Below are 25,571 nucleotides of genomic sequence, written 5' to 3' on the forward strand. Positions count from 1 at the left end.
CCCGGACTACAGTAGACAAGCAATGGCTAGTCTCGACAATCCAGTGAAAAGGAAGAAAGGCACAGACAAAGTGGAACAATCTTTCTCCACTAGCTTTACAAGCACAGATGAGAATGACGAACCAAGGGAGCAAGAAGAGCAACACTTCAACTTCCAAACCAAACAAGGCTCAACAGAAACCATGCCTACACTGCCAAGATAACAATCATTCTTTCGACAGTTGCGAACAATTGATTGCAGCCAGTCAAGAAGATACTGTTAACTTTCTGAGAAACCAAGGTGTATGTTTTGGCTGTCTGAAACCTGGTCACCGGAGTAGGCAATGCAAGCAGAAAGCTAAATGCTCCAAATGCCAAGGAAAACACCCAACAGTACTACATCAGGATCGTCGACCGACAACTGATAAAGATGAGGATTCAAAGAGACCAGTACAGACGGAGAGTGTCGCAGTACACTGCACCACGGCAGAGGTGGACCAAGTACAGTCCTTTATGGGGACCGGTGGTCAAGACGATGACACCGGTGGTGACGATGATAACTGCAAGGTCCTGCTGACTATTATCCCTGTCAAGGTGAAGTTGAAAGGCTCAAATAGAATGGTACAGACTTATGCCTTTCTGGATACAGGTAGTGTCATATCATTCTGCACAGAAGCGTTACAGAGAAAACTTGGAGCCACAGGCAGAAAGACAAAGCTGACGGTAAATACAGTGAACGGCTTAGGCAGCCACACCTGCGACAAAGTCACTGGCATAGAAGTTTACAACCTAGACTGTTCAGAGCCACAGGTAGAGCTGAAAACAGTATACACTAAACCAGAGATAGGCGTCTCTGAAGACTACATTCCCCGTCAAGAGGATCTCATGAGATGGCCGCATTTGAAGAATATAAGGCTTCCAAGAATAGATGCCGAAATAGGACTGATGATAGGTACCGGAGAAAACAGCAGTATTTACCCCTCTGGAAACAATACGTGGTCCGGACTCAACCCCTCACGCATGCAGAACACGCGTAGGATGGATCCCCTGGCACGTAGTCAGATTGAACGAACAAGGGCAACATCCTCGCAGCTACAGAACAGAAGTTGTGGCCGTAGAGGATATGGAAGAATTGGATAAACTAGACAGGTTAGTGCGACATTCCATTGACCTTGATTTTCCTGAGCGCATGATAGATGACAAAAGGGAGCACTCCCAAGAAGACAAGAAGTTCATGCAGAAAGTAAAGGAAACCATGAGCTAGTAGACGGACACTACAAAATGGGACTTCCATTCAAAATGAAAGAGTTCGACTACCCAACAATCAGCACTATGCCTTACAACGTTTTAAAGGCCTTGAAAGAAAGTTGAGAAACAACCCAAAGTTCCATGCCGACTACCAGAAGTTCATGGCAGACATAATTGAGAAGGGATACGCAATACAAGTCCCTAACGACGAGTTAGATCGAGACGACGGAAAGGTATGGTATATACCCCACCATGGAGTATATCATCCGAAGAAACCAGAGAAGATCCGCGTTGTCTTTGACTGTTCAGCAAAGTTCCAAGGTGTGTCGTTGAACAACCTATTACTACAAGGGCCGGATCTGACGAATAATCTACTAGGAGTGTTATTACGATTTCGACAGGAACCAATCGCTTTAATGGCAGACATAGAGGCTATGTTCCACCAGGTAAAGGTTAGAGAAGAGGACAGTGACTGTCTACGCTTCTATTGGTGGCCAGATGGAAACATAGAAAGCCCTCCAAGAGTCTATAAATGATGGTTCACCTGTTCGTGCAGTATCATCCCCGAGCTGCGCGAACACAGCACTACACAAGATGGCCGACGACAACAGCCACCTATTCAACAAGGAAGTTGTCAAAACAATAAAGAGAGACTTCTACGTAGATGACTGCCTCAAGTCCGTAGAGAATGCGAAGAAGGCAATCAAGTTGACACAAGATCTGACTGCAGCTTGCAAGAAGGGCGGTTTCCGTCTAACAAAGTGGGTGAGCAACAGCCGCGAAGTATTGGAGACTATACCAAAGAAGAAAGAGCTAAGGAAATCAAAGACCTGAAGCTGGAATACGACTGCCTACCAGTAGAGCGTGCCCTAGGTACTTCATGGTCGGTCGAGTCAGACACCATAGGATTCCAGATCAACATTGAAAGCCGGCCTCCAACGAGAAGAGGCATACTATCAATTATCAGCTCAGTATACGATCCCATTGGACTCGCAGCTCCGTTCATCCTACCTGCAAGAATACTACTTCAAGACTTGTGTCGTAGAGGTATTGGCTGGGATGCAAAGATCAAAGAAGACGATCGGAAGAAATGGCTAAGATGGCTATCAGATCTTCCAAAACTAGAAAACGTATCAACTCAGAGGTGCTACAAACCAGCAGACTTTGGCGAAGTCAAGGTACGTGAAATACATCACTTTTCTGATGCCAGTGAATATGGATACGGTGTCGCATCGTATATTAGACTCATAAATGAAGATGGAAGAATTCACTGCGCCTTCCTTATGGGAAAAGCAAGGGTTGCACCACTGAAGAAAATTACCATCCCACGCCTGGAGCTGACAGCAGCTACAGTGGCCGTGAGAATGAACAGAATGTTGGAGGAAGAACTCGACATTAAGAACGACAAGGTATACTTCTGGACAGACAGCACATCAGTGATTAAGTACTGCGCCAATGAAACATCCCGATTCCACACCTTCGTAGCCAACCGGATCAACATTATACGTGAAGGTTCGGATAGTAAACAGTGGAAGTACGTCGACACAAAATCCAACCCAGCAGACGACGCATCTAGGGGACTAACGGTAGACAAGTTCCTGCAAAACAAAAGATGGCTGCGCGGACCAGATTTCCTGTGGAAACGAGAAAGTGAATGGCCTACACAACAGGACATCTCCAGAGCGCTATGTAATAAAGACCCAGAAGTCAAGCGGAAGCATCCGTGTACAGCACCGTACTAGTAGAGCAAGAGTTTGGGGTAGAGAAGATCTTACTACGCTACTCCAGCATGATGAAACTAAAGAAAATAGTCGGATGGTTCCTATTAGCGAAGAAAAACCTTCAAGATAAATGCCGCAAAAGAAAGGAAGGCGATGAAGACACCAACGCAGATACTAGCCAGAAGAGTTGTGAAACAACAATCCCACCTGTTTCACTAGAGAATCTGCAAAGGGCAGAGAGATGCAATCATGAAGTATGTGCAGCGATAGCATTTTCCAGATGAAATGGCACTCCTACAACGAAAGAAGCAAGTCAGGAGATACAGCCCATTATATAAGCTGGACCCAATTTTGGATAAAGGAATAATACGAGTTGGCGGACGCCTGGAACGTGCCTCAGTGTCACCAGACAGCAAGCACCCGATAGTGCTGCCTAAAGACTCACCAGTGTCAACAATCATACTCCAGGAAACCCACAAAGAAGTCGGACATCTTGGAAGGAACTCGATGCTGGCGAAGCTAAGAGAGAAATATTGGATTCTACGGGCGCCTACAGCAATCCGCAACCTCGTAACCAAATGTGTCATCTGTAGAAAATATAGAGCGAAAGTTTGTGAGCAGAAGATGTCAGACCTACCTAAGGACCGCATCACCCCTGAAGAGCCACCATTCACTCGCACAGGTGTAGATTACTTCGGACCAATGGAGGTCAAACGTGGCCATGTCACTGAGAAGAGGTATGGAGCGATCTTCACGTGTATGGCGACTCATGCGGTACACTTAGAGGTAGCCTGCTCATTAGACACAGATTCGTGCATCAATGCAATCAGAAGATTCATAGCACAAAGAAGACAAGTTAGGTCCATCAGATCAGACAACGGGACTAACTTCGTCGCAGCCGACAAAGAGCTGAAGGAGAGTATCAGGAGATGGAACCAAGAGAAGATATCTGAGATGCTTCACCAACAAGACATCAAATTGGAATTCAACCCCCCAGCAGGTTCCCAATTTGGAGGAGTATGGGAGCGTCACATCAGAACCATAAGGAAAATCATCTTTTCCTTGCTCAAAGAACAACCACTTCGCATGTCAGATGAAGCACTCCGAACGCTGTTCTGCGAAGTGGAAGCCATAATTAACAGCCGACCAATCACCAGGCTGTCAGAAGATCCGAACGATCTAGAGGCATTAACACCCAACCACCTGTTAATGCTGAAACCAAAACAGGCCCTGCCACCCGGCTTGTTTCAGAAGAATGACAACTACGTACGCCGTCGATGGAGACAAGTGCAGTACCTGGCAGATATATTCTGGAAGAGATGGATGAAAGAATATCTCCCGTTGCTACAAGAGAGACAGAAGTGGCTCGAGATCAGAAGAAACCTCAACGTTGGAGACGTGGTGTTGATCGTCGACAACACAGCGCCGAGGAACTCCTGGTCCATGGGCAGAATCACTGAAGTGATGAAAGACAAGAAGGGACTCGTCAGGTTTGCAGAAGTCAAGACCAGAACGACTACTCTACGACGTCCAGTGGATAAGTTGTGTGTGCTCCTGGAGGCCGACGCCATTGAAGATTCGTCTGAAGGACACAAGAACAGCTAAGAACTTTATCTTTTTTATTAGTGATATATGAACAGTATATTATTCATGTTTGTTTAGTTAGATTGAATTTTGACCAGTTTAGAATATTGGATTTATAATTGTTCCGAGTCACATCTACACAATTAGGGGACCGGAATGTTACGGTCAAAATCAACATCCCCTTATTTGGCCATAGTTCAAATTCAAAGTCATGAGTCACCATCAACTTCCGTCCTTCAATGTTTATCTTTTGTATTACGCATTGCGCACATGCACCCATTCCAAGCGTGCTTTTAGACACTTTAAGTTAGACCTTCAGAGAGTGGACATGTCTCTGAAAGTGACCGGCTATAGTTCTCGCCAAGATTGCTTGTAAAGACCATTTTGATGAAACAGCTTTGAACCTGTTGATGCGATAGTCTTATACAACCCTACACAAAATCGGTAAGCAATTCAGTTGATTCTTTTGTGACTTTAAAGCAGACATTCTTGAAGGAACATTGAATAGCCTTATTCCATTGTGAGACTCTAAGAGCACGTGTGCCTAACAAAAGGCGAAGGACCTATTGAAGTATGCGAACAATGAATGCTATAATGGACACATTCAACGACTCTGATTACATTTATAGTACAACTTTTTGAGACCTTTTAGTTAAAGTAGATTTTAGTGATTGTATTCTTATGCATCTTTGAGTTAGTGATTGTTTCAAAGCAGCTAATTGTTCATTAAGTCAGGGCTGCTTTTATGCAAATGAGATTTTGTCAACGAAAGTAAACGTTCAGTCACCGTTAGAGGGCGTTTACTGAGGTGGGTCACGTGACCACCCCACCTATTATGACCTTTGACCCCTGAGTCATCTTAGAGGGAGTATTACTTCCTGTTAGTTACTTCCTGTTTCTAATTTCCTGTGTCATAGAGTGTATTTACTTCCTGGTCAAAGAAAGTATTTACTTCCTGTGTCATAGTGTGAACGTAGCTTAGTTCTCACTTCCTGTATCCTTTTGTTTTGATTTGTTTTCAGTTAATCGTTCCCAAACGTTCCCAAACGTTCTCAACGTTTGTAGTACAACATTCTACTCAGAGAATTTGTTGTTCTCAGTCTGGAAGACATGCCTATATTCGAATAAACCACGTGAAACTTAGATCGGATATTTGCTTCGTCTTATTTAAGAGGGAACGCATTACGGAATATCAGTTGTAGACGACTATTGCATAGTAGTTGCAGACAAATAATTTTGAGTCTTAAGGAATTTGTTTGCGCGCTACACTACAATGTTCCTGTACCTTTGATCACGGGTGCACGACTGAAGAACATGCAGTAATGGTTCTACTCCGGAATAAATGTATGACGTAATTTTAACACGTGACCACGGTACAAACAAAGCAATGTGCGTCAGTTGCTAAGCAGCTGTCCCACAGAACAAGCAGACGATATCCTCGTAAATATGGCGGGCCTTGGAAGTGGTACTCGCTTCACCAGTGTACATCAGCTGCAGAAATTTTTGAGGGACAGATGTGTTAACACAGCTTTTGCCCGGAGGGCAGAGCTGCTCGATTTGTGCAAAGCAGCTGAAGAGCTCGGTTTAGAAATAGACCCAGACGGGCTTACTGAAGATCGCGATGAGATTATTTCCTCGAAGTTGAAAATCGAAGCCGACGAAGGCGACGATACTACCCGGTTAATGAACCCAGCTTTATTATCGGGAGATGCAAACCTAGCAAAGTTGCCACCAATTTCCATTTTTGACATTTATAATTATTTAATTACTAGTTCATCATATGATCATTCCACTTTGCGTGACTATTTTAAGTTGGATGGTTACTGCCTTTTTCAAGACGGTTACGTCGTCTCCCTAGAAGCGATCGAATACCCAATCGTGAATTCTATGCGGTGAAAAGTAAGTTAAGCCACGTACGAGAGACTGAGACCCAACAACAAACTTGCCATATTACAAACTATGGATCATCTTTACAAATGCAGCGCAAGGCTCAAGATTCTCTGCATATTGCTGTTGTAGAGGAGGGTGAGTATATTGATTATTCGAGTTTGCCCGTCATCACTACTACAGTCATATCCCGTCCTTGTATGCCGGTAGTTTCCGTGAATGTTTACATTTGAGGTCATTCACCCTGATGCTGACCTGATATCCAGAGTTCCGCCTGCCGTTTGTTATTTGCAATTTTAGCGTGAAAATTTGATAACATTGTATACCATAAACATATACTGTTGCTCTGTTGTGTGGCCAAGATTTCTTTGACGCATCAGTTGCCGAATGTACTGATATGATAACAATGTCTATTTATCATCATCACGTATTTTCCCAGGATCGAAGTAGCTGATTGGATTAATTTCACAAACAATGACCAAGGCTTTTCTTCGTTTAAATTTCAATTCCAAGCATAGACCCTCGAGGGTCTGTGTTCTAAGCAAGGGTCTGGATGTAATTACCAAGGTGGTTGGGGTGGCAGCGTATACTGATTTTGGAGGTCAAATTTTTGAGCCCTTTCTGAGGGGGGAATGTTTTTGGCAAGGTGTCAGTTTACCAAAAATGAAAAAAAGCTTTTTGTAAAGACAGTTCACTCACATGAAAGTAGTGACACTACTCATTTATATATATATATATATATATATATATATATATATATATTATTCCTGATGACTGCTCATCGGCTCATCGCATGAAACAGCCTGTAGAGTGACAACTACAAGTTTCTATATTCTCAGTATATATATATCACATACAAAAATCACTACATCACCAACTTTCTCTGGCTCTCTCTTTCTTGTACTACCATCAACATAACAGTTAGGATTGACGTCTTTGTCATCATTCTTTGATTGTTGTTTGAGTAAGATTATTTGATAGGCACCGTCCATAATTTTTGGAATACCAGCACCTCATTTTTTGTAAAATGTTACTTGTCTATAGCCTAATAACAATAAAATGTAAACACTATTATATTTCAGAGTTGATGGTTATTGTAGACATGTCGTGGCAACATTGTTTGAAATAATGGACTATTTACAAGATGGAATGAGGAGAAGTGTGACTTCAGGTCCATGTCTTTGGGTCAGACGTCCCTCACAAAATGACACAGTTAGTGATCCACAGGAAGTTACATCACTTCAGACAAATTTAGGCAGAGACAGGTTTGTATTTTCAATCATAGTTGTTATTACATGGACTGCAGTTAGTAATGAGACTGTACAAATGAGTATGACATCATCTGATTATTGTTTAAAATACACCCCTAAACTTATATATATATATATATATATATATATATATATATATATATATATATATATACAAACACACACACATATATATGTATATATATATATATATATATACATATATATATATATATATATATATATATGTGTGTGTGTGTGTGTGTGTGTGTGTGTTTGTGTGTGTGGTGTGTGTGTGTGTGTGTGTGTGTGTATATACACACACACTCTGAATTAGTCAATTTATATTCCACCTTTTGTTTTACCTTTGTAATGCATTTTCAAAAGTTGGAATAGGGGGGTCAGCCACTTTTTTGACGTCGGCAAAAAATAATCCACCGGCCCCCAGGTTGAAGAAACTGACCAGTCCCTTAAGGCGAATCACTCAATCAAAAAACTGGTTTACTCTGGACCGAGATAACATGACCAGGATCAAAGTACTATCAATTCACCTGTGTCTTGCCATGTATTCGGAGTAAGGTGGGGGGGGGTGTAACTAAAAAAATTTAAAACTTCAGGTAGGTGTTACTCAAAATGTGGAGAGGAAGAAGGGGGGCAGGGTTACTCAATTTATTTCATCTCTGATTGCACCTTTGTACACATCATTTCTCAAAATTTTCAATGTGAGACGGGGGCACCCCCTCTCTCGTGCTCTCCCCTTGGGTCTTCTAACAGTTTTACTGGTAAAAGACAAATTGAAAATACCTCTCAGATTGCACGACACTGCACCATGTCGCACATCAATTTCTCAAAATTTTCACAGGATCTAGGACAAAACTAAACTGTTGTGAATTCATCCTTTATTAATTATCATAGAACCATATGTTTTAATTGACCTCAGTTCAATGACCATTTTGAAAGTAAAACATACCATATTCAGGCTTTTTATTAGAAGCTGGCAGCTGGAGAAATGACACAAGAAGGTCACAGATTTTCTGTTCCTGTATATTCATTTGTCTTCAGTATCTGGCAAACAGAACTGTTTTTCACAAAATGTATTGCCATTGTTTGGTTGTTGAATATTGTGACTCAAACACTGATCGTGCAAAAAATTTAAAAAAATATCAGTGTTCAAATTGAATGTCATTTTCAAACAGTTTTACCTAGAGCAAAATAAACTGAAAATTCTCTCAGATTGCACCATTAAACACATCAATTTCTCAAAATTTCAAACATGAGAGGGGGAACCCCTTTGTCATGCTTTCCCCCTTGGGGTGTTCTAACATTGTCACTTGGTAAAAAAAATTAAAAACACCTCTCAGATTGCACCAGACTGCACCATTACATACATCAATATCTTACAAATTTCCAAGCATGTTAGGGGAAAGCCCCTGTAACACTTCCCCTAAGCCTCTTGCATGGTCTGACACACAGTTACGAGTGGAGTGATACGTACCGGCCGCCGCGTACTATGCATATAATAATTGGTATGCATAGTACGCGGCGGCCGGTACGTATCACTCCACTCGTAACTGTGGTCTGACAGTAGGAATAAAATGCTGCCTGACTCTGACAGGAAAAAAATTTTGCTCCCATGCCCACTTCCTCCAGCCCCCCCCCCCCCCCACACACACACACAGAAATCAAATGGTTCTCTCCTAATTCAATTTACATGTATCATCTGTTTATAGTAATCTATCTAGATCAGCTATGTAGAGAGATGGTCACTGTGAATGTGTTATGCGTTTGAATATGTTCATTAAAAAGCTTTGTTTTCGAATAGAACTTTGCTACTTTTCTGCAAAGAAATTTTGTTCACCAATTTGGCAAAAATCGTGCTTTCCAGGAGACAAAAGTACCTTTCTTGAGCTTTATTCAATGAATTATGTTTGATAATATCATATTTCAGGTACCAAGAATAGCTTGTGTAAGTGTCAAATATGCTTTGTAAATGTAAAAAATTTCTTTTATACAATGTAGCTCTATCAGAATAGATATCACAGTAGCCTACAATTTAAAAAAACTTTTATCTTCTTTGTTCATCAGAATACCATTACCAAGACCTGTAGATGATGAATATTCAGCTTTACCTCCTGAGGTAAACTTGCCTGACCCTAATGTTTTGTTTGACAAAGTGAAAGAAATTAAACCATCTGCATGTATGCTTGATCTCAAGTTTAAGAAGCAGACAATGAGAAGATATGTTTTCCTGAATTAAATTCTCTAACTCCAGTGAAGAAAGTAACATCATTTTGGACTCAACATAAATGTAGCGATACTGCACATTGTACTGATAGTTGTCGCAATCAGTTGATGGATATTTTATTGTACACAGAAAATGAAATAGCAGATATTGAAGTTCAAACTAGGGGTCAAAGTAAAAATCCAAATTGGCATTCTATTAGAAAGGGTTTGATAACGGCATCAGTGTTGAAATCAATAACACATTCAAAAGACATGGGTAAAACAGCTGAAATTTAGTGAAGGGGAAAATGTTAGATGAAAATAATCTTCCAGAACCTGTTTACTTCGGCCGAAATATGAAAGTAAAGCCAGAGATATGTTCCTAAAATCCCATCGTTACCATCATCGACATTGCTCTGTGGAAGTACCTGGCATCTGTTTAAGTTCAGATACTGATCTGCCATTCTTTGGGCATCTCCTGATGGGGTTGTAGATTGTTCAATTTGTAAAAAATTCCTGATAGAATGTTAGAGTATGTGGGCTCACAAAAACTCTAATCCAGTAAGTGCATTGATCTTAGCAAAAATATGTGAAAGGTCAAATGATGGTTCACTGCTTCTAAACAAATCACATGCATACTATTATCAGATCCAAGCACAGTTGGCCGTAACAAGACTTACAAAATGTGTTCTTGTTGCATATACCCACAAAGGAATACATTGTGTTGATGTACCTTTTGATAATGACTTTTGGTTATCTGTCAAAGAAAAGTTAACATTTTTTTTCCATCATTTTTATTATGCAAAATTAATTTCTGAAGTCTGTGATTAGTGCTTATTGAAAGAACTGAGCAAATGATGATGATAAACTGTGCAAGAAATTAAATTGGGCAGAAAAAGTGAAATCACTGCAAGCTGTATGGGTGGCAAGATTAGTGGAAAGTAAATTTAGACACGACATGGACCGCGTTATCATGGTTGTACTTGTATCTTGACAATAGCACAAATTTAGTACAGCAAAAACTCTAAAATAGTATTGTCCAAAATAGTAATGTACCTGCTTTACCAGTTTTCTACGTTAATGTTTTGAACGCTTGGTATGTGAATCACAGTGCAGACCGTGCAGATTGTCACTTCTTGCTTGACACGTCTAGGAAATGATGTTGTTTTTACTCCATGGCTTACAGACAATAATTTTGAGGTTTCTGCCAATGATAGTAAAATTTCCCCTGAACAAATTGACATGTAAGACACTGTATTCCATTCTCATACAAAAGCGTACAGAACCCCTATGTACCAGGCTTTTGAAATGATTTCATAATTTAAATGCAACTCCAAGAGAATAAAAAATCAACCTTATTTGGAAAAATGTGTATGATATTGGAAATGAACTTAAACTGAGAGAGTTCCAAAGAAAGCTTTTGTGCCGTCTACTTCCATGTAAAAAATATTTGCATTTTTGGAAGATAAAAGATACCATGCTGTGTTCAGTTTGCCAAGAACAATCTACAACCTCATCAGGAAATGCCCCAAATAATGGCAGATTAGTATCTTAACATAAACAGAGAGATTTTTAAATTGTTTGATTGCTGTAAGATGCTGGAATAAACCAAAAATGTTATTAAAAGATTTGTAGGGAAAGAAATTGAAATATCACCATCAAATATTATTTTCACACAGTGTAATGTAAGGGACCGTTCAGTTTTTACAGCCTGGGGGCCGGCAAAATCTTGTTGCCGGTTTTCAAAAAAATATAGACCCCCCTGCATTTTTCTCAGACGAAAAAATTTGACGACCCCCCCCCCCCCCAGGCTGAAAGATAACCAAAACCCATATGTCAAATTTACCCGCACAGTTTGGAGTTCAACTCCGGTACGCGGCACACTTTGTCCGTGTAGCAGAGATGCCAGTGCACAAACTTCTCAGCCACATCCATGCAAACGTCTGTTAATTAGGACAACTGTAAGGCAAATTTTAACTTCATTTCCATAGACAACTTATGTCCATCACACTGTTATGCAAATTCCCCTTTTTGTCTCAGTGCTACCATTCAGGGTCGCGAGCATGTAAATGGTCTTTCAAAGATGAGATAGGCACTTAACCAGATACTACTGTAATATGAGTTGACCGTAGAAGGCAGCCCGCTGCTTATTGTTGTGGGTTGGCAAAGTCCAGGCTTGCCGGTAAAGAGGGTCATGGGTCACACGTTGATCATGGCCATTGCATGAAGTAAATCTATTTATTGTAGTTGGCCGCCGAAGGCGGCCCGCAGGTAAAGAGGGTCGACCATGGCCATGGCATAAAGTGAACTTTATTGTAGGTATTATGTTTTGAAAATGTGGTGACCCCCCTTTCCTTCCAGTGAAAAGTGATGACCCCCCCCCCCTTTGCGGATTCAAAAATCATGATGACCCCCCCCCCCCCCACCATAAAAACTGAATGGTCCCTAAGTACCATTGCTGTCATACATAGAAAATCTGTACAATTTTTAAATTTTAGTTGGATAATGGACTATCCATAAATTTTGGATTGCGAATATAAATGTACCTATCAAGACGGTTTTCAAAAAAGAATTCAATGTAAGATACAATCTTCTTAAAGAGATGCACTGAAAAGTTGATATACTGCATGCTTTTGAGAGAATTAATAATCAATGTAAAGAGCAGACTTGTTGTACATGGGGATTTTCCCCGTCAGTCGTGATGATATTTCACAATAAATGATAAATAAAATGAGCAAATTTGCAGAACAAAAAATTAGATTACAAGTATAAACCAAGCCAATGAGCTTGTATTGTATTTTACTTTCAACACTATAAATAAGTATGAAGGGTTTTTAAAATAACATTTGTGCTGTGTGGTACGTTTATATACCAGGGTGTTTTCAACAAGCATTTCATATGCATCTGGTTGTTAGTTATATATATATATATATATATATATATATATATATATATATATATATATATATATATATATATATATATATATATATATATATATATATATATATATATATATATATATATATATATATATATATATATATATATATATATATATATATATACAGTTTAAACTCACTGAGACGGAAATAAGTACAGCAATGGTGTATAGTTACATCATGCAAATGCAAAGAGTGGATCAGTATATGTTCTCTAAGATGGTGTCAGATGAATGAAGATTTGACATCAACAGGATGAGTTTATATCAATTATCATGTAGCAAAGCATGAACATCATCAAAAGCTCCATAAATGTTCTTCAGTTGTTAGCCAAGGGGACTGCTTTGGGGATTTGAAAATAATACAGTCAACTGCCTTGGCTCCCAAAGCAGTACTGATCAGATACCACCACACCTTAAGTTATTCAGAGTCTGATATTATGTATGATGTCTTTAGGTGCTGTATTGAATTTTTCAAAAAGTAGAGGATATCTTGAGATAGGTTTATAAAACTGTCTGATAATTTTATGATGTTCTCCTCCTTGAGACAGCATGCTGTTCTACAGGCTGGCAACTTTCAGAAGAATGTCTTCTATTAGAATATATATTATGTGTGTGTTTAGACAGGTAATACCAATATACTATAGTATATGTGTAGCACAGAGATCTCCGCTTTTTTATTAATGCTATTTATTTTAAATTAGTAGTTATATTGCATCCATACATTTATTCAACTTTATGAAAAGGTCAATTTGAGTTGAAATGAATTGTAAACTATTACAGAAATTGTGAAATTGCTGGTGCAGTTCATTAAATTATACATGTATTTAAAATCCATACTTGAGCATTTTAGTCCTTTTTACTTTCCTACTTGATTTGCAAATAAATAATAATATCATGGACCCTGCAATTGTTGATTAACAATAGTGAAAACATACTCTGCAATAGATACTTGCACCCCAATTGTAACATGGCCATAATACATACAAAAGAGCAACCACTGAAGCACTAAGATTTGCTTTATCACAAATTTTCAAGTTCATCTATTCTAAATATGATTTCCATATAAACAGGCAATACCGGGTACACATACCTATCTTACTTGCATGAAAAAAAAGGAAGTTTTTCAGTGACAAAAGTGATGATATTTGTTTGAAATGTCGATCGACAACTCTTTCTTGTTCTACTCCCCAAAGAGTGTTTAGTGTCCAGTATTCAAATGTAAGCAGTAACTCTGCATTTTCTAAGTATAGTTACATTGGTCAGATAGGAGTTAATGTTACATGCTTTAGGAGTAAAATGAGAACTTCAAATAGATATACACAATCAAAATTGCATCAATACTTCCTTTGTGAGAGTACATTGTATATTTAAAAACTACTAATTGTAGTACCCGTTGGACAGATATATACCAATACTTTACTCTGATTGGCAGCATTGGTGACTTTTCTACACACACATTCATAAACAGACCAGATATAGCCACCAAAGATGTACATGCTAAAAGGTTTTATCTGTAATTTTTCTGTACCTGGACAAATTTACGGAAAATTGAGATCTACATCTAGTCCACATTAGATCTACAGTAGACTTTATTTTAATTGGGCAGTAGATGAACTGCTTCATCTACTTTTGTGCATACTAATGAGGTCATAGTTCAGAGAGTAGATGAAATGTAGACAAAATGTGGATGAAAAATTAGACGAAATTTAGATCTCAGGTAGATGAAATGTAGACAAGATGTAGATCTATTGCTTCGTCTACTTTTGTGCATATTAATCATCAGGTCATAGTTTAGAGAGTAGATAAAATGTAGATGAAAGGCAGACAAGATGTAGATGGAATAAATTACGTATAAGATGTAGCTTAGACAAAGAACAAGAAATTAGTGAGGCATGGAGATCTTGCAAAAGTGTTGAAAATGAAAATGTAAGTATGTTAACATGTCAATCAATTTTTAGACTTTAAAAATTGACCGATGGCCATGGTGTAGCACAGGCTGGTAGGGCTGCAGTTCATGATGAGTATCACAATATTGCATATCACAACAACATCCTCTTGATGTAATTTGCTGGCAACTTCACTGAGCACCATGGTATCAATGGACCTTAATGCATAACATGAGATATCTCACGCTGGAAAAATCAATCATTCAATGACCGATCATGAGTGGTATTCAGGTCGAAATAGAGAGTAGAACATTGTGCATGCTTAGGCCTACTCAAATTTTTCAAATCTTTCTCAACTGTACATACATCATTACATGATTAACAGAACAAACTGCATACAAAGCATTTCAGTACATTCAACGACGCTTTATTAAACATTTAGAACTGAAATATTCTACATGTTACACAATCAAAATTCATATGGTCGTGGTATTAAAACAGGCGATCAACAAACCTTCCCTACCTCATGGGCCTACCTTACAAGTTGCGTTACCGCAGTACCAGTACAGCTGTATACTGGCAGTGTAGAGGCACTGCCATCGTCAAGTTATCGATGCCGACCTATGTCTCAACCCGATGTAATTCTCGATCGGAACACTTTCTATGCATATCAGAATTGATGTCACATTGTTTTCAAGGTGTACAGATGACGAAAATGTGCTTGAAAAATAAGATTTGTTGAAGTACGAATGGTGAGCAGGCTGGCTTCTCTCTCCGATATGCATTGATATGCTGAACCGTTGAAAACATGGCGCCTTCTGATTGCGCATGCGCATAAGGTCAACTCTCACAGTTGACCCGGAAATCGAAGCCAGTTACAAGGTCATTTGCTCTAAAAGAGCAAGAGGTGGAGGCTGAAAGGTGGTGGGGAGATAAGTCCATGCGCGAACTCTCCATGAAAATGCAAGAAAATACGTCGCTCAGGTGAAGAAATTACTTAAAGCAGTACTGGTAATTTTTAAAGCTGACTCGTGTTATGCATGTTCACTGAAATGCCATCGCCAAAATAACACTGTAATGTAGTCTTATCTGTTACGTATGTGGCAATGATAACAATGTCAATACAATTATTTGTAAGTTGACTGAGAGATAGGGCCGTGGCTGCTGATTTTCACACGATTCAGAAGTGACTCAATGATACTCAGAAAGTTTTATACGAGGATAGTTTTGATTTTATTTTTTACAATTAAAAGCAGCTGGGATATCAAACAGGTTCGTTTGATTGTTTGTTGGATATGAAGCCGAGAAAATAAAGTTATTAGTTAACAAATAGCTCACTTGCATATTTATGATGTTTTGTAATTAGTCACATAACTCCAAAAACAAAACTTACAAATTAGATCAGGGTCCAGCCCGTGGTTAGATGCTACTGTATTGACCCGTCTGAAGAAAGTATCAATGAAAACATTGATTTTTTATTAGATTCACTTTAAAGTCACTTTTTCAAAAATTAATTACTGGATAATCTTTACATTTTTAACTTTACCACAAAATTGTAGTTTGATCCCTGTGATATTTTGCATTTGTGTTCCTCGAGTTAAACAGGAGTGCCCTAGGATGAAAAGAAAATTAATTCACTAATTTCTTCTCTCTTGTTGTACAGTATATATTCAAATGTAAGGTAAAATGTCTTGTCTTTTACTGATGCCTTCTCGCATGGAGCCTGCAGTTTGCCAATCATAGAATTTGAAGGGATTGGATTGTTGGACATAGTATACAGCAAGAAACAGTACATTAGATTAAATGTAGACAAGATGGTGATTTTTGAAGTAGAAGTGGATGAGTCTTTGTTTGCCTAAGTGAATTTTGTAGATGAAACTCCCTTAGATTGGATGGTAGATCAGTGTAGATCAAGCGCAGACGAAATTAGTGCGAAATGTAGACATAGTCATGTCTGGTGTGGACAATATCTGTAGACAAAGCTTCATGTAGACAAACTGCTGTGGCTGTTCATCTACAAAACCCTGATGTAGATCTACATAAAGTCTACTGCAGACGGTCTGTAGATCTACTCTCATCTACTGTGGACATAGGTTTTCCGTAAGGAAATTTAAATATAATTGAAGCTGCAAGCAGCCTTGGGGGCCCAGGTGATTAGCTTTGCAAGTAGACATGCAGATAAGTCCAGGTGTTTTCATGTTTCACAGTCTAAAATATGCTGAATTAGGTTAAAGATGAATGAAATTATAATAAAGCTAAAATTTCAGTTCAATCGGTGTTTCAGTTCTGGAGAAGAAGATTTTTAAAGATTAAATTGTGATTTTTGCAAACTACAATGTGGCGGCCAAACCATGTGACTGATCGAAATGCTTCTTGCAAACTTTAATGTACTCACACTGAGGACAATACAAGTAAATTTAAGTTCAATTGGTGTGTTGGTTCTGGAGAATATTTTTTAAAAGATTACATTACGATTTTCACAAAATCCGACATAGCGGCAAAACCACGTGACCAATCCAAACGCATTTCGCAAACTTGAAAGAGATCACACTTAAGATATTACATGTAAAATTTCAGTTGAATCTTTGTGTTGGTTCTGTAGAAGAAGATTTATAAAGATTAAATAATGATTTTCACAAAATCCAATATGGCGGCCAAGATCAAGTGACCGCTAAGAATTTTATTTGTCAAGTTTAAAAGGCAAATTGCAAGCATGCCAAACACCAAATTTGGAGATGATTTGCCCTGTGTTTTTGAATAGTAGAGATTTGTAGATTTTCATGAAATCCAATATGGCCACCAGGTTACCAGAATACCTATATCCTGTTATACACTCTGGTAAGCAGAATGGAACTGTTATTGCTACTGGATGGGAGATGAAAGTGAGCAGCTTGAACTGTTTTGAGGAGTGGGCACTTATAGACTGGGCAGTTACAATTATGAAAAGCTTCATTTTCCTCTCCAAATTATAAGGTCACTCAAGGTCAAAAATATGTAATATGAGTATATCAGATGATTGTGTTATATATATATATATATATATACACAATTTTACATATTTAAACCTTGACCTTTATATGCAAACACACACAAACATACACACATGAATTTTCAAGCTAACCTGTCTTGCAAGTTTGAAATTACTGATGCTATTACCAAAATCTGACTGAGATTGTACCTTAATTTGATTGGAATTACACCTGATAAAATTTTAAAAGTTTTCAACCTTCTTATGGCACGTTCCACATGAATTCTGACCCTTGCAATATTTCTGGAACGTGTAACTGCCTTTTTGCTCAGTACCTTTCCATGAGTAAAGGCAGGAATATTTAATGAGCATTTTTTTTTCAAAAGAAGGTGTCTGATGTTAAATCCTCTATCGGCCATTATATCATCCCCCTCCTCAAGTTTATCAAGAAATCCACTGCATTTAACTAAAGCCTGGTCAGATACACTACCACAGTATAATTTAGAAATAAAGGTTATTGCACCAGAAGGCATAATACCTACTAAAGCTTTAAATGTATTTGCATGTTTATAATTTGACCATGTCAATCTTTGTGCCATTGGACGAAATGGCTTTTCAACAAAAAATTCGGTACAGTCAATAATACAACAAGTAGTTTGATATCTAGAAAAACAGTGGGGTAAGTTAGACTTAACTACATCTTGAGTTGGCCAAATTAACAAAAGAGAAAAACATTTATACAATAAATTTACCCAAGCAATAAAAATACGGCACACATGACTCTGGGAAATACCAAATAAAAAAGCAATGTGATATGTGTCATATCCTTTTCTAATTCTCACCAATGTTAATAAATATCATCACAATAATGTTAAAATGTGCCTTTTTCTCCCTCTACCCTTTGCTGGTGTGGTCAACTTCCATTTCCCATCCCATAATTTAATTTTTTTTGCAGCAGGCTGTACCCAACTAAAAAAGGCCAATAGCAGAGCAATAGAAGGGAATCCTGTGTAGGAAAAACATGATTTATCATTTTGCATGATCTTGGTGGTAAATGAACTTCTGCCCAACCTATTTATTTCTGATTTTGTTGGGACGATCTTTGAACCACAGGTTTTACATGTCAAGGCATCACATACTTCTGTTCTAGAACATACTGTTGTTTGTGTTGCCTGCGACACAAATCTTGTTTGAGGTTGTTGTGCTGTTGATAGAGTTGTTTTGCTGTGAGATGTCCTGGTTTCCTGTAGAAATCCCAGTGTGGATTGATTTGTTTGATCTACTGCTTCTCTGTTTTGGTCAACTTCTTTGAAAGGAACTCGAAGTGGAGACTGTGGAACACTCTGGTTATGTGTCACTTTCCCCAAAGACAACAACGCTTCAACAGCTACTATTTGGCTTGATGACACGTCGTTAGAGACATCTACTCTATTCGCTGGAAATGGATCTGGGAAGTCTTCAGTTGGTCCATTGAAGCCAATGAAATGCTACCATGTACAAGAGAAAAAAATATGGAAAATCCTAGTAATATTGTCATTTTCTGCAAATTTTCATTAAAGAATTTGACTTGCAAGTCATTTATAAGACTGGTTTTAGAAAAGTGCTGAAAAAAATCATCCCTAGGCATGTATGTACCAAATATCTAGTAGTAGTTTTGCAGATGTTTAAAGATTTTTTGACCAAAATGACAAAAATTGCATTAAAAATAGAAATATGCAAATTTCACCACAATTTTGGACAAATCAAACCAAATATACTCAGTGTAAACTACTTCCCAAATTTTAAAGCAGTTAGACATACAGTTTCAGAGGAGAGGATTTTTTTTACCAAAAACAGCAAAAAATGCCCCAAAATACAAATTTATGAAAATTTCACCACAAACTATGGACAACGACAGAAAATCAGCCTATATGATAAGCTTTGCGTCGCTGACAGTACCAGTGGAGCTAATAAAGTACATGAAATGCTAGATAATAGTTCCACAATTTGTCTACTTATTGTTTACATGATAGCCATTGGACAACATAACAATGTTATTCTTTCAATTATTTTTATCTATGAAACTGTTGAATATGAGGAAAGAAGGGAACCAAATTAATTTCAGATACCACCCTGTGTGCAGTGCAAACCACTGGAATAAGACTTTCTACTTCTCCCAGAAATTTCAAATCCTCCAGTATTATTGAATGCAGCCTAGGATGTATTTCAGAAAGTAAGATGATGAATCACTTCTTTTTATCATTTTGCACTTTATTTAGCATGAGCAAAATCAGGAAAATGAGTGGTTGAGTTATTTTGTTATAATGAACATTGATCAGACCTTGATTTTAATTGAGTACATAGATGTACTTGAATTATTTACAAAGGTTATTTTATCAATTTGAGATTTCTTGAAATTTCTTTTTCTTTGAGTTGCTTTGAAAGTTATTGATTTACCCAATTCCATTCAGATCATCTTGATCAACACTAAAAATGGAAGAAATTTGTGAAAAAATTCAAATTTCTATGAGATCTGTTCAAAATTTCTGAGATCTGTAAAAATTAAGTTTCAAATTTGAAATTCTTTTGAAAATTTTGACGATATGTCAACATGAGAAATCCAAAAGTTCTCACTTTACCTAATTTCTGTTTAAATGTTCTTTATGAACAACAAATATTGAAAGAAGTACATGTAGAGTCTGAAATGTTGATATTTGTGCCAAGCAAAATTTGTTTTTATTGTATTTTAGAAATTCTTTCCATTTGAAATGACACAGGAATTGTGTTGTGATAGGATTGGCCAAGAAAATGACAGAAAAAGATTGAGGTAGATATGTACAAACGAGATACTATACATGATTATTATCCAATGATAAGAATCATATTTACATGTAAAACTACTGTCATAATTACACTTCGGGGAAATAAAAATTAATATGCTACCTGTGAGTATTACATTTGACAAAGACAGCAATACATTTATTTTGCCACATCCATACTTTTAATTCAAACTTCATTTACATGTCTCACCTTTGTTGAACATACAAATTTGGAAAACATTAAAATGTCACATAGTTTAAGTCCATGTTGTCACAATCAATATGTTTTGAAGACTGATGTCTGTTTTTAATCAGCTTCTGGCAACTACTAGTTTCTCAAACATGTTACAGCATTAGTAGACTATGAATGCCTTTCATCCAGTAATATTTATTGACTGGGGCATAAGCAGTGTCCAGTACTAACTTCCTTACACCTCATGCAAGTAATTTAGTCTTGAGATATTTCTGCATCTTATGCTTACAGAGGAATGTATTCTAATTATCAATAGCTTAATCAGTCTACATCCGTGCATTTGTTGGCCAGTCAGACCTGTGTTCTACTAGCTTCCCTTCTTACACATTCAGCATATCAGTCAATGGAGGTATTGGTGCATCTCTGACATACGAAATGTAAAATGTTCAAGGAGTTTCATAGCTTACAAACAACCCATACCATCACCATCTTTCTGTCATCATGTCAGCTGAAGCAAAGAAAGAAATACAGGACAATTTCAAGACAAAGAATGCATTGATTTCCTTGCAGATTTGCACTTTTTCTCACTCTCTGATCCCCAAAATAGTTTTGGGCAAAAACAGTACATGAGATTTTTATACCATCTGCCTGTAGCTGGGGGAATCTTTCAGATAACGTACAATTTCAAACAAGTTGTATTGGCGATCTGTTGTTTCAAATCAAAATTTTACAGGCTAAAACATATGTGATTTCTAGAAAATGACATATTCTCGGTACTGGTAGCTCCCCATCTTAAAGTCTGTACCTGCCACAATCAAACGTTTGCCAACTCTTTTCAATTCATTTCCACCTAAGGGAAAGTACTAAAAAAGTGAGACAACTTGTCTTGGCAGTGAACACACCGTGCTTGGTATCATATCATTAGTAGACTATTTATTCCTCCGAGTACTTGCTACTAGTAATGTTAAAACTACTTGGCAACATTTACAACCAAAGTGTTTGATAATTAAGACCACTGATATTACAGCATCTGGGACACAGTAATCGTCAAAATAATTAAGAATATGAGTCATAAAATTGATCATTTATAGTGGACATATGTGGAGAAGTATTTATGATAAATAATCAACTTTTCTTCAGAAATATACGACCTGATTTGTTAATTCAGTACTAGCCTTCCATGCAGTCCATGCAAAACATGCTTTTTAATTCCACTTATTTGTAATTCTGAAATGCTTTGTTATATCATCGATTATATGACCACCGAATTGTTCCTGCACAGACTGTATGTGTCCAGTGTGTGAGCATGCATGTGTGTATTTTGAGAACATGAAAAACAAAAACAAAAACAGGACTTATGAGTGGGATAGATTTTATCGATAATTTACTAGGGTACCTGGGAATATGACATTAAACTAGTCCAATATTCAAGGTAATACATTACCACCAGGTCCTTAGGACATTTGTGATATATAAATTCAGGTAGGACCATCCTGAACCACTGGAGGTGGTACCAGGTTTCCGGAATGGGCAAGGGTAAAAACCAGCGTAATCACCAGTAAAATATAAAATCATCCCCGAAATAAATCCAAACGATCACTACGTTGGAAAGAAGTTTTTTACTTGCCTGTCGTTCCGGTTTCGTGATGATGCATCATACATACATGCGAACGTGTTACATTTTACATAAATACAGAGTTTCAATCTCAGCATGTCGTTATCAGTCACTACAAGCAAGCCTCACTGGCCTGGTACTCGGAAGTCTAGACCGCGTTGATTACTAGATCCACGAGTCTTCACACATGGAAACGAAACTTTCTTTGGTGCATGTTTCTCAGGCTCTCGTAGACTACCAACCCCGCGACCAGTGCATGCAGTGTGAGCAATATGGCTATTTGACACCGTCGATGTATCGTTTAAGTCCATTGGCTAAAATTGCGCCCAATAAGCCAGTACAACCAATCAACACCATCATGTAATACGTCATTGCATTGTTCCCAAGTAAACAATTTGATATCATATCAAGGTCACCATATACGATATCCATGGCTCTACATGACAGGGCTGAGTGTTACCGGCGTTATACGGCCTGCTACCATATAACGCCAGTAACACACAACCCTGCCATGCAGAGCTAATTCATGGCCAGACATGACAAATTTAGAGAAATTTCTCGTATATTCACTGACTTTTTGGTCGGTTGTTTGTTTTTCTTTCTTAGAATCGTCACAATGACAACCGTGATCGACTTCCCCGCTAGATCGCCAAACTGGCAGCTACGTGCAAGTTGTTCTGTGCGGCCGAGCAGTACAGACACGGAAGTGATAACAATGGCTAGTTCGCATCAAGCTAGTAATCCTGAAAATTGTTTTGCAAAGATATGCAGCCTATTAATTGCTGTACAGCACTGCAGCTCGAGGTTTTGCTAGGCTAGTAGGAGTAAAGGTGAATATTGACCCCTTCTCGCAAACCGACCGATATTTACTTTCTGTGTTATTGTTAAACAATGAAGATGTTAGAAGCGACGGCAATGCAATAAATTAAAATACATATAGGCAGCATAATTTTAAATACATAAACGGCAACGTAATTAATCAGACATACGTGTGTATCACATGAAGGGGAAAAACTTGAAGTACACTGTTTTGTGTAAATTCAAAAAACTGAAAAAAACAACAAAGCCTACCTACAATCTACATGCGCGAGCCACCGCATGCACGCACACTACCTGCCACGATCGTAGTAGAAATATCGGGAAAGGAAAAACAAAAAAACAAAAACAAAACTTTTGGATCTGAAATTGCGTAATCTTTCAATAGTATATCATTTTCATCAAAATAAAAACGATACATACCTTTGAACACACAAAATGATGTGCTTTGATAGTCATTTCTGATGCTGTTCTGCCGCAAGCTTGTATCCAACGCCGACACTTTTCAGGCTGCGTTTTTGGCTTTGGAAATTGTATAAACCAAACATGATTCATGCTTTTCCTACATCGGTATCTGCTGTCACTGCGACATTTACCCCAAGAACAACGTTGGGTAACCATAACTGCTCCAGCTGGATGGAAACGCCCACACAAACTTTACACTTTGCATAAGGTCGGCAAAGGTCGTGCGTACATACGTACGTTCACACTACACCATGACATGACATGACATGACACACGTTGCTTTGTTTGTACCGTGATCACGTGATATTATGACGTCATATTTTATTCCGGGTTTCAATCATTCTGCAAACGGTTGTGGCGAGTAGAAAGGAAAGATCGTTGACCTTATTCAGTCGACTGCATTGATCATGCACACGGCCAGAAAGTGCATGCACCTTGCAAGTTATCTATTGTTTACATGTTCTGAGCAAGGCAATGACTATAAATGCTATCCTACTTTATGGCCTCAGCGATTTTTAAATTTCATTCTTTGTCTCTTTAGTGAACAACTATTTTTTTTTTGAACGGGGGAAAACTCAGCCAAATAGTACATCATAAATCTCATGACAAATAGTACATCATAAATATTACTCACATCACAGTTCCCGTACGGCCGATGAGACATGGGTTGCTGATTTTGAGTTGCTCTGCGGAGCTGTGAAGTCAGCCCATCCTGCAGAGAAAAGAACACAAAAAAATATGTAAAACACACTTATCCGTGGGGGGGGGGGGAGGGAGTGATCATTGATTTAGGTCATGTTTTCAATTACAGGTTTCAAAGTTCGCTTTGACCTTTTTATCATTTATTTGTTCACATCCGTTTTGTTGGGTTTTTTTGTTTTTTTTTTTCTTTGCTGCTCGGCTGGGATGGCAGAGCTGAGAGCAGTTAGCAGACTATACAACAAAGGGCGCGCAGACATTTTCACCCACACTCCAAACAGTGGCGGCGCTCTCACTTCCATTTCACTTCTGAAAGCGGGAGCAGAAGTGAAACGGAAGTGAGAGCGCCGCCACTGTTTGGAGTGTGATTTTCACCCAGTACAAGCTGTCAATCAAAAAAAAATTGGTACATTGTTTCTACATCTTTCGATCACGATCTTAGCCGTCGATTGCACTGATCACGCACCAAGCTAATGACACAAACTAGCACCGGCAGCACAGAGAGTGCATGCACCTTGCATGTCACGTATTGTTTACATGTTTCGAAATTAGTTACTGAGGAGAAATTCCAACATCAGTAAGGCCAAAAAAAAAAGAAGAAATGTTTCTGGTCAGGCCTTTCTTTAAAAAATGGTGCGGCGACGCGGCTTTTTTTTTTTTTTTTTTTTCCCTCCTCAAGGGAGGGAGGAGGGTCAGTTAAAGCGCCAAAACATAGCGGCTAATTTGCATAATCATTTGCATATCATTAATTTATATTTGCATATGGATGTAAGCTTGCACATGCATCCACACATACATGTACATCACAACAAAATGCAATGGTAACACACAAGTATGCAGTTTGAACATCATGGAAACTCTTTATTACACTTAAATAAATCATCACAGTATTGTAATTACAATTGCAATTAAAACAGAAGATTCAGATTGAAACTTTGAGAGCAAGAAATGGTTCGTCTGATTGGAGTTTCATTAATACATATATTGCTAATAAATTGTCAAAACTTGCCAACAAAGAGGAAAATCACAAGTTTAAGCTTTACACAATTCAAATGCAATGAGTTTTATATCATTTTTGAACGACAAACACCGCGAATAATTTTTCATCACGGGGATAGATTTCAACCAGCGGCACCCCCCCCCCCCCCCCCGCATAACGTCTACTTCCACTGAACATCGTCGTTCGATTCTTGATTTTAAAAATACCACCAAGATGATCACAAGATATGAACTAAGTACAACTAGAATCCCTCGAAAATCAGGTGTAAAATCTTTCAGAGAACGTGTCAGAGTGGA

At 38.2% G+C, this 25,571-nt stretch overlaps 3 protein-coding genes across 3 annotated transcripts in view; all 3 read left to right on the forward strand.

The window, feature by feature from the left end:
• Positions 1 to 25,571, forward strand: part of LOC139119191 (uncharacterized) — a 66,529-nt gene that overhangs the window by 30,708 nt on the left and 10,250 nt on the right. The window lies entirely within an intron of this gene.
• Positions 114 to 2,968, forward strand: LOC139118138 (uncharacterized). Its single transcript, XM_070681433.1, has 3 exons — positions 114 to 1,011; positions 1,332 to 1,547; positions 1,905 to 2,968. Exons 1-3 carry the CDS (start codon positions 114 to 116, stop codon positions 2,966 to 2,968), a joined length of 2,178 nt encoding a protein of 725 aa, XP_070537534.1.
• Positions 3,233 to 4,552, forward strand: LOC139118139 (uncharacterized). Its single transcript, XM_070681434.1, has one exon. It carries the CDS (start codon positions 3,233 to 3,235, stop codon positions 4,550 to 4,552), a length of 1,320 nt encoding a protein of 439 aa, XP_070537535.1.

This window comes from Ptychodera flava, chromosome 19, assembly GCF_041260155.1.
Source record: "Ptychodera flava strain L36383 chromosome 19, AS_Pfla_20210202, whole genome shotgun sequence".
NCBI lineage: Eukaryota > Metazoa > Hemichordata > Enteropneusta > Ptychoderidae > Ptychodera > Ptychodera flava.

Excerpts from the sequence above, each read along its gene's own strand:
- LOC139118138 (XM_070681433.1), top strand. The coding sequence starts at position 114 with ATGACGAACCAAGGGAGCAAGAAGAGCAACACTTCAACTTCCAAACCA. Across the intron at positions 1,012-1,331 it reads CTCACGCATGCAGAACACGC|GCCTTGAAAGAAAGTTGAGA; the intron begins GTAGGATGGATC and ends AACGTTTTAAAG. Across the intron at positions 1,548-1,904 it reads CTGTTCAGCAAAGTTCCAAG|TCCGTAGAGAATGCGAAGAA; the intron begins GTGTGTCGTTGA and ends GACTGCCTCAAG.
- LOC139118139 (XM_070681434.1), top strand. The coding sequence starts at position 3,233 with ATGGCACTCCTACAACGAAAGAAGCAAGTCAGGAGATACAGCCCATTA.